The 9,386-nt window shown below is 38.3% G+C and overlaps 1 protein-coding gene across 1 annotated transcript; it reads right to left on the bottom strand.

The window, feature by feature from the left end:
* Positions 1-8,117: 8,117 nt before the first annotated feature.
* Positions 8,118-8,855, bottom strand: LOC109475060. The gene has a single exon (XM_019775601.1). It carries the CDS (start codon positions 8,853-8,855, stop codon positions 8,118-8,120), a length of 738 nt encoding a protein of 245 aa, XP_019631160.1.
* Between the last annotated feature and the right edge of the window lie 531 nt (positions 8,856-9,386).

The raw sequence follows: 9,386 nt of genomic DNA, 5'->3' as shown, positions 1-9,386 counted from the left end.
ACCCGAAAAAAATTGGTTAACAATATAAAAAATACGATACAATTTTACAAATGAAAAGTCTGTTTAGAGCTGAATACTACATTTGTATCAAAACGTTTTCGTATCGTCTGATCGTGATCAAAATAAGGTGCATTCCATTTTTTTACAATGAGGAACCTTGCCAAAATTGTCTGACACACAAAAAATAGGTGGGAAGAGGAAATTTTCAAAGAGGAAATCAATATTGCTCTACAACATTTGAAACATCCTCAGTAAGCGATGGTTTAACAACAGAATTGTATGTACATTTCTGGCGGTACCTAGAAAAAGACCCCCTGTTATCCGTTATCATTAGAAAAGACGAATTTACCAATTTCACAGCAGCGAGCCGTGATCCATTTTATCCATAAAAAGGCATCGATTTAGAAAACTTGAAAAACTGCCGTCCTATCACATTCTAAAACGCTGACTATGGGCTTGTAAGCAAAATATTAGAAAATAGATTCGAACCACGTTTGATGAAGTAAATACATTCAGACAAAACTGCATGTATAAAAAAAGATAAATAGTCAAAACGTAAATAAATAAATAGTTAAAACGTAAAATACGTTGGTGAAGGTTAGGCATAAGATACGCCAAAAAACAGTTACTCAGACATACTCAGTTACTCATGTGACACATATTCGGTGCACCTAAATATGAAAGAAGCCTCCAGATTATTTGATATTTTTACTACCGTAAATTTAAACTTGTAAAAAAATTTTGTCTTTTGCAGAGCTATTAAAAAGCTTAGATGTATGGAACATTGTAAAATGTTTAATAGGCAAAAGTTATGTGGTAACAGAACAGAACATTTTACTGATTTTTTCCACTATCTCCTTATGCCTACAGGTGTCAAAAGTCAACATGCGGCTGGACGGATATCGTCTTCCCATCAGGACAACGTTTTATCTGGACCATGTGATGAATACCTATGTAGATTTGGTGCAACCAGCTACTGTCCATAAACAATGTTTTTGTTTGCCATATATTGGCTCAAAGCTACCGTCCATACAGAATGTTTTTCATATATTGGCTCACTAGAAAAAGGAATGTGAGCTGTATACTTTTACTGTCAATTATATATTCACACAGAAACATAGTGGCAATGTTGTAATCAAAAAGGGAGTAACGATTGTTCATTGTACACTAGAAATGCATAACTTTATTCACATAACTCGTTAGTCCAAGTCACAGTGTACTATATATTATTTTGAAGTTAAATTTGAGTCACATGTGATCCCCGAACACACTCCAAACACTGCCGACAGTCCCGAATGGCTGGTGTTGTTCTGTCAACTTACAGCCGACAACTGACCTGCCAACCATGGTCAAACCTCCCACACCGACCGCGGAATGTTTGAAACATTTTGGCCTGCTAGCAGAGGTAGCAGCCGACCTCGCTGAACACCAGCCGACCCAGCCATATTTGTTGCGCCCCGCTGCTTACGATAATGGGGGTGGGGATTTGGGAGACCACCTTCGTGTGTAACTGTGGCTTAAGGTGTCTCACTATGAAGACCCAGGATATTCCATAATCTTAATGTAATATACCGTCTTTTGCAGTCCGTAATGCAGTAAAGCCCTCTGTAGCTGACAGACGCTATCGCCAGCTGAGAATGTACATTGGTGAATCACCACAATGGCGGTCTTATTCAGACACGTGTGACCCGGATTTAACCTGTGGGGACTCTCACGTAGAATACTGCGTTTGTTTTAAACCTGTTACTGTTATGTTATGTTATCAGACAATAACCACGTGTCATTATCATGTATAGAACCGTTACAGTTTATGGACAGGCTATGCATGGGCAGCGTTGTAACAACGTAGTTTGCAAAAATAGTTAGATAGAACTTTTTAAGCAGAAGAACGGGCGTGTTCTTTTATGGTTGGACAAAAATGGTATCATTGTTTGCAAAATAGTTACAGGCTGTTTTCCGTTTTTTCTGCTGTCAAAATCTTTGATATACCCTAGGCCCTTTTCAATGTGAGTTTGTCATCTTTCTTTAGATAAAATTGTAGGAAAGCGCAAAATCGTCAATAAAAGGTTGTCAGTGATATGTAGGGAGGCGTGGTACCGAGAAGTCTGAATGAATTAATGTCGAACCGATTTATGTCGGATCTCTAGCTCTATTCTTTATTTCATTAAGGTAAAACCAATAAAGTTATTTTAGAAGGAAAGTAATCAGCTGATTTTATTTATACATAAACTATAACACAATAAGGTGCTAACCAAACCAGATTGATTAGAATGTTAGAAATGGCAGACGTAAAATCTGTTATGATAATCTCTGTTTATACTTTTGTTTCTGGTGATTAGACAGTCAATGATTTTCATGAGTTTTTGAAGTTATTAAAATACATTAAAGGTTTTAGTAGAGAACACACAGACGTCGCTACAGCTGACATCAATCACTGCAAATCTTCTGTGTAAAAAAAGTGTTGAACTTTCCAATTTTTCACGGAACAACACAACTGGGTTTTATTCCATTTATTTTTGTAGATTATAGATGCTCCCACAGCAGTAGGAACAACAGATAAAAACTGTTTATGACAGAAATATCTCGTGTTAATTATCAATATCATTTCTGATCGGTAATTTCTAATTTAAAAAATATATAACAAAACTATTCTCTGCTGTTAAATAATATATCACTTTCTTATAAGGGTTAAAACTATTTTGTGGAAATGTAATATCTGTAATTAATTTTGTGCTTATCTGGAGACCTGGTCACATTAATAAAGAGAAAAGTATTAAGATGGAATGAGAAAAAGTAAACGGCATATTCTTTTATTCAATAAACGAAAATAAATAGGACACTAAGATTTCTTCATGAACACCATGTTGCTTCTACCCCATCTCTTCTTGAAGGTCAGAAAAGAACAATGCTTTCCGTCTATTTTACAGTCAAAAATGCACGCATTCCGTCAAGACGTAAAGCGGTAGAAGATGAGAAGAATGTTGGATACAGGAGTCCAAGCTAGACGGAATGAATCTGATGAAAGAAGTAAAAGCTGTGACTCAATTCTGTATCCGGCTTTAACGCAACCCAGACTTTTTTTATTCTTACAATTTTATCCGTTGTTAAGATTGATCAATAAAGGATAGGATATTCCCATGTTTAGAAATTATCTATAGAAATTAAAAAAAAGGAAACTACGAAAAAAAAGAGTCCTGCATATACAGAAATGTTTGTCAAAAAGAGGCAAACGGGCAAAATGTATTTGATTTGATATTGATAATATCATAAACTGGATTCGCAGACATCCCTACCACAATAAAACTTTCGGTTATTCATGTCAATCTTCAAATATAAAAGAAGATGATATAATTATTACATTACAAATGCAAAGCAAATTCCATTACAGGCTGAATACTCTAGAAACATGTACGCATCATCCCATCAAAAAAAAGTACATTCCATACCTTTCTTTTAATTCGAAAACACCAAAATTGTCTGACACAGAAAATATAAGTGTATGGGGAAAATCCTTAAAGAGGAACTTAATATTGCTCTGCCACAACTAGAAAAATATAAATCTCCAAAAAGGCTTAGGTTAACAACAGAAATTTATGATCACTCCTGACAATACCTAGAATAAGACCGCAAATTATCTCACTATGAAAGGCGAACAGAGATGAGGCGTGATCCAGTTAATCCCCAAAAGACGGATAGAGACTTACTAAAACTCAAGGATTGTGCAAACTAGTCAATCAGCAAAGTTTGAGTACCAAAACATTTTAACTCCTGCAGTTGTTTTGAAGATTGTGGAACACGACATAAACAACCTGATGTATAGACATGGCCCGAGGACATGTTTGCATTCACAATGCGAGCCTCCATTGAAGTAACGCTAATGAAGGTCAGTCTTCTGAATGAGGTGACAACGTTTAAAACAGTCTAATATATGCAAGTAACACGACTGTTAAAAGTTATGACACCTTTCAAAGATCGATGCTACGTTTGTATAACATCAATAAACACAAAACCGATCAGTTGACTCAGTGTTCATATGAAATCCCACCTGTATAACTTATTGGTGAACAGCCCCTGACCTTGAATAGAGGACATCCTTACTTGTAGACTACTATGTCTCTCATTCTGGACTCTAAAGATTTAAAGTTAGAGGAATGTTGACGAAATTGGCTATAAATCTATGTTCACAAATAAGATGACAAGCCCTTACACGATATAAAACGTCACCAACATAGAATTTCTAACAACAGAAATTCTAATGTTAAGTAAACAAAACAAAGCTGACCTTCTGGTGGGACTGGTTCCCTGGTGAGTCAGATCTGCCGGACGTACATGCACATTTCTTGCATTATTTGATTGATCCAAACTAACCATGCCCCGTAAAGTCATGTTGTTGGAAAAGATATTTTTCCTATAAGAATAATACGACAAGTACTGACCTACGATCCAGTGCACTACACGATGAAGCCAAAGGTTCTAAAACATCTTCCATTGTAAACATACCGTAGGCAAAAATAAGCTGTCAAAAACCACCTACCTGAGTGTGGTTACTGTGAAACAGTCACATTGACAGGGTAATCCAACCTCCAAATTGTCCATTTAGTTTAAAAAAGTTCACTTTTTGACCAGCGAAATAGAGTACGAAAAATGTAAACATTGAGATAATGACCTCTGACCCCTTTGAAGACCACCAAAACACAAGAAGACGGGAATAGTTTTAGAGCTCTACCAAGCAGTCAAAACAACACCAAATGTCGTTTTTTTAACAAAACAGAAAGAGCAAAAACTTTCCAGCTGGAAAATGTCAGCATTTGCCACAAAATGTCACACATACAAAAACGGATGTTTTCAGTTTGTTTGGATGCGCTCATCAAACTGGACTTAGAATGAACCTTCTGCGCCTGCGGGAAATAGTGACCTTTGGCCTACAACCTGTCAATGATTGATACTGCATCTTGGGTTAGAGAGACTAAAGAAACAAATGTTTACATTTCGTGGAAACGAAAAGGGAAAACATTAAATGAAATGTTACTATTCAACCTATTGAATTTGGTCGTCTAGGCCTGACAAATCTAGAATATCAGAAACAATCCCTACTAGCATTTTGGGCACAATGATGAGCACAAATTACAATGACAAATGGAAAACAATTGCTCTGACATAGATAAAAGCTTTGGTCCTGAAAATCTGTTACTTTATAGGAATCCCTCATGTGAAAAGGATGGACCAGAGGATGTGTAAACGACTTTTCAGTCAGGTAATAATATCCTTCCACTCTGCTAGTGGAGGTGAGGAAAACAATCCCTCTAATGTTTATGAAAAAATGCGGGGAATTCTTTGGTGCAACGGCTATGCAACACTGTGTCTTCTTTTCAGCTTAGATTAAAGAAGGCAAAACATTTATAAAAGACCATTTCCCCTTTGGCAAGTTCTTGTCCCTAAAACACAACACCCAACTCACACTTAACACAAGACCAAATGGTATCATTGAATATATATATAACACTCTTTCATGCTATACCTCTTACATATAAGAAACTTGTTAGGAATCATATAAGCCCAATCACTTGTCAAACATTATACCTCAGTACCGTTGCCCCACACATTTTTGATGGTAAGACGAGAAAACAAATCAAAACCAGGAATTTCTACAAATTCTTCTATGGCATAATAATACAGACACATATCAAGGAACACATATGTCAATTTCCAACTGTAACTTTTACATTGAATTAAGCACATACATGTAAAGACACTACGTTAGCAGAGCAAATTGTTACTCCGGACATCCTGTGGTAACAATCTACACAAATTGGTTATCAACTGGCAAATAGTTGATTCAACATGTACCTTATGTAACAGTGAACATGTTATAGATTATGAACACAAACATTTCGTTTTCAGTATCGTGTCGACATGCCTACCAGTATAAGAAAAGACGTTTGACTACCAACAAACCTGCAGCTGTTAGGGAGATTTTGAAACACACAATTTGCTATATAGACACGACCCGAGGACATGCTAACGTTTACAATACGAGCTTCCATTTAAGTAACAGTTGTGTAGGTCATTCTTTTCTGAATGAGTTGACAACGTTTAAAAACAGTCTAATATATGCAAATAACACATCAGTAAAAGTTTCTATAACACCTTTCAAGGATCGATGCTACGTTTGTACATCAGCAATAAACCCAAAACCGACCAGTTGACTCAGTTTTCATACGAAATCTCGCCTAGACAATCTTACTAGTGAACAGTGACTGACCTTGAGTAGAGGTCATCCTTACTTGTAGACTACTATGTCTCTCATTCTGGACTCTAAACCTTTAAAGTTAGAAGAACGTACACAAAATTGGATGTAAATTTCTGTTCACGAACAAGATGGTGATTTCTGTTCACGAACAAGATGATGATTCAATAGAAATTCTAACGTTAAGGAAACAAAACAAAGCTGACCTTCTGGTGGGGCTGATAGTTCAGGAAAGCTGTCACATGAAGTCAACAACGGCGTTTTCCTGTCAGACTCAGACGATCATATGTCAAACACGCCAGGGTCGTGTTGGGAATATATGAAGGCTTTTGCGCTATTTCTCACTGTAACGTATAAAATTTCAGTACTTTTTCAGAATGCCGGAGACACTTTTTTATGCCCAAAACGTCTACAGGTTTTGGTCCTTTGAACCGATTGGTCAACAAAAGGCTTTATATTCAATTTGTTTCCCTTTTTTATCATCTTTCGATGGAAATTTACCGCGCATTGAAATGACTACTAACCAAGCAAAACTTATAGAATTTACCAATGAAAGAAATAGCCAAGGTATGGCTCAACTAACCCTTTATAAATTGTGACTCTGATTGGAATAGCGACGTCGTACCATAAGTAAAAGGGTTAAAGGACATGTTATAGTATCTATCTACTATTCATCCCAGATTTTCATAAATCATCAATAAAAGAAAAAAACTTTTAAAAAATTACACCATTTACAAAATGTATATAGCCAAGTACGATTGCAAGGCTCTTGGATTCTATGGTTATAGATCAACATTTGTAAACAGATAGAAGAAGAGGAGCTTTATTACACAACAATTGTAGCGGGTACAACGTATGGCAGCATATATATATATAGTTGTATAATGTTGCTAATATTTATCTAACTATACTAACAGTTCGAAGAGGTGACGTTTATTTAGAATACTACCTAGACTACAACATCCCGAGATCGAACTGCCATAGGACCAGAACCTGCTAATTTAAGGTATATTAGTACATACGAACAAATTGAAACTCCATAAATGAGCCCGACGCTACCAACTAGTCCCTAGCCCTCTACAAGTTCTACTGTGGTAAATCTAGCTACAACTTTTCTCTACACTCATCAAACATCACTAAATGTCATAAGGGCATACGATGCTCTTTTTAAAAAAACTATTGCATCTATTTGAATACTTGTAAATAAAATGAGCTGCATAAAGCCCCTGTCACACATTCAGGACCTTCCCCCGACATTACCCCTGAAAACCGGCTGACCCAGGTCGGCTGAAGTTCGGGAACAGTCTGGCCAACCCCCGAATGTTTTAAACAATATTTTGAAACATTTGGCTTGTAAAGCCAGGATAGCAGCCGGCCTTGCCGAACACCAGCCGACCCAGCCACATTTTCTCCGCCCCATGACCATGGTTGGGGGGAGTTCGGCTAGTGCTCGGAAGACCATATTCGTGTGTTACAATGACATAAGGTTTCTCGCTATGTATATAACAAGCCGGGATATTTCTTACATTTGCAGCCCACAATACAGTAAAGCACTCTGTAGCTGACGACGGACCCATTCGCCAGCTGTCAATGTGCATTGATGAATCACCACAATGGCGGTCTTATTCAGACACGTGACCCAGATTTAACCTTTGGGGACTTTGTAGAAAACTGCGTACGTTTTAAACAAGTTTCTGTTATGTTATATTTTATTTTATTACCATTCATTGACCGCCTCCGAATGTGTAGCGTTGTAACCACGTTATTCGCCATTGGACATACAGATCAAAACTGACCTGCCTAGCTGCTGCTGAGCTTGGCGTGCTTCTCAGCACCACGGAAGGTTCCAAGTGTCTGCAGTGCCGTCTCATCAGTTAGACGCCTCCCTTCCTCGACGTTTCGCCCCGTTCTGCCTAAGACGTCTCTGTGGGGGGTGGGGCAACGAAGCAGGCGTCCCTGCTCCGCTTCCGGCACTGTCGCCACTTCTCTGGAAGGACTTCCACGCCTTATCCTTTCTCCTCAGCCACAACACGAAACTGCTTCTTTCTGCTTCTTCAGACACCTGCCTAGTGAGCTGTGTCTGGGCTTTTCCCCTGATGTTGAAGTCCCTGCACAGACGCATGAAGGAAGTCCCTACAAATCCTCTTACACCGACTTCTACTGGGTATAGACGCGTCTGCCATCCTTTCTGCTTGCACTGCTGGACCAGATCATCATATTTCAGTTTCTTTCTTTCAAATGCTGCTTGCACATTTTCTTCCCACGGGATGGTTAACTCAATGATGAGTGCAGCTTTCTGATCCTCGGACCACAGAACTAGATCCGGTCTAAGAGATGTCTCGCAGATGGTATTCGGGAAGTGGAGTTGCCTGTCCAAGTCTGCTCTCATCTCCCACTTTCCCCTACACAGAATACTACTTCCTGAGTTAACGGTACCAGTGACTGCTGTTGATCTTGGTTTCTGACCCTCTTTCACAAACTGGATAGACTGAAGGGATGATGATGTTCTGGAGGATTCGTTTCTTACTTCCTCCAGCTTCATTGCTAGCTGTCTTAACACCTTGTTGTGTCTCCATGTGTAGCGACTTTGTTGCAGAGCAATCCTCATAGCCAAGTGTCAACAAAGTACTAAAACCAATGTATGAAAACACGAATTCACTTACTTAGGCCAAGTGCCTACATGTGAATTTCTCAGACGCAACTGGAAACCAAACGTTTTTTTCACAGCCAGGTGCCTACAAGTTTTTGTCAACGTGCGTGACCTCAAATTCACCTAGACCAGATGCCAGAGAATAAAATGTATCGGACGTAACTAAATATAAACAAACCGTCCCTCGAGGCTAAGTGTTTAAAAAGGCATTGTCTTGCAAATGCTGACTCTGACAGTACGCTACATGCCATGCTCACCTGTTTTCCCATGGCCTTTTACAGGTCTAATAAGTTTGAAATAAATAAAAAAAAAATCACAATATACTATGGCATTATCCGTCAGACAAACGCATACAAACCCCCTTTTCACAAGTGGACTCGTTTGCGTGACGTCAACCCAACATGGCCGCTCAGTAAAAAGCGAATGGATACAAAACAAGTTTTGCAACAGAGTAAACCCATAATTGACCAGTGATATATGACACTGTGT

The sequence above is a fragment of the Branchiostoma belcheri genome, unplaced genomic scaffold (assembly GCF_001625305.1).
Source record: "Branchiostoma belcheri isolate BF01 breed outbred unplaced genomic scaffold, Haploidv18h27 scaffold321, whole genome shotgun sequence".
NCBI lineage: Eukaryota > Metazoa > Chordata > Leptocardii > Amphioxiformes > Branchiostomatidae > Branchiostoma > Branchiostoma belcheri.
This window is presented reverse-complemented; position numbering and strand designations above follow the sequence as displayed.

Coding starts and splice junctions, on each gene's coding strand:
- LOC109475060 (XM_019775601.1), bottom strand. CDS start 8,855: ATGAGGATTGCTCTGCAACAAAGTCGCTACACATGGAGACACAACAAG.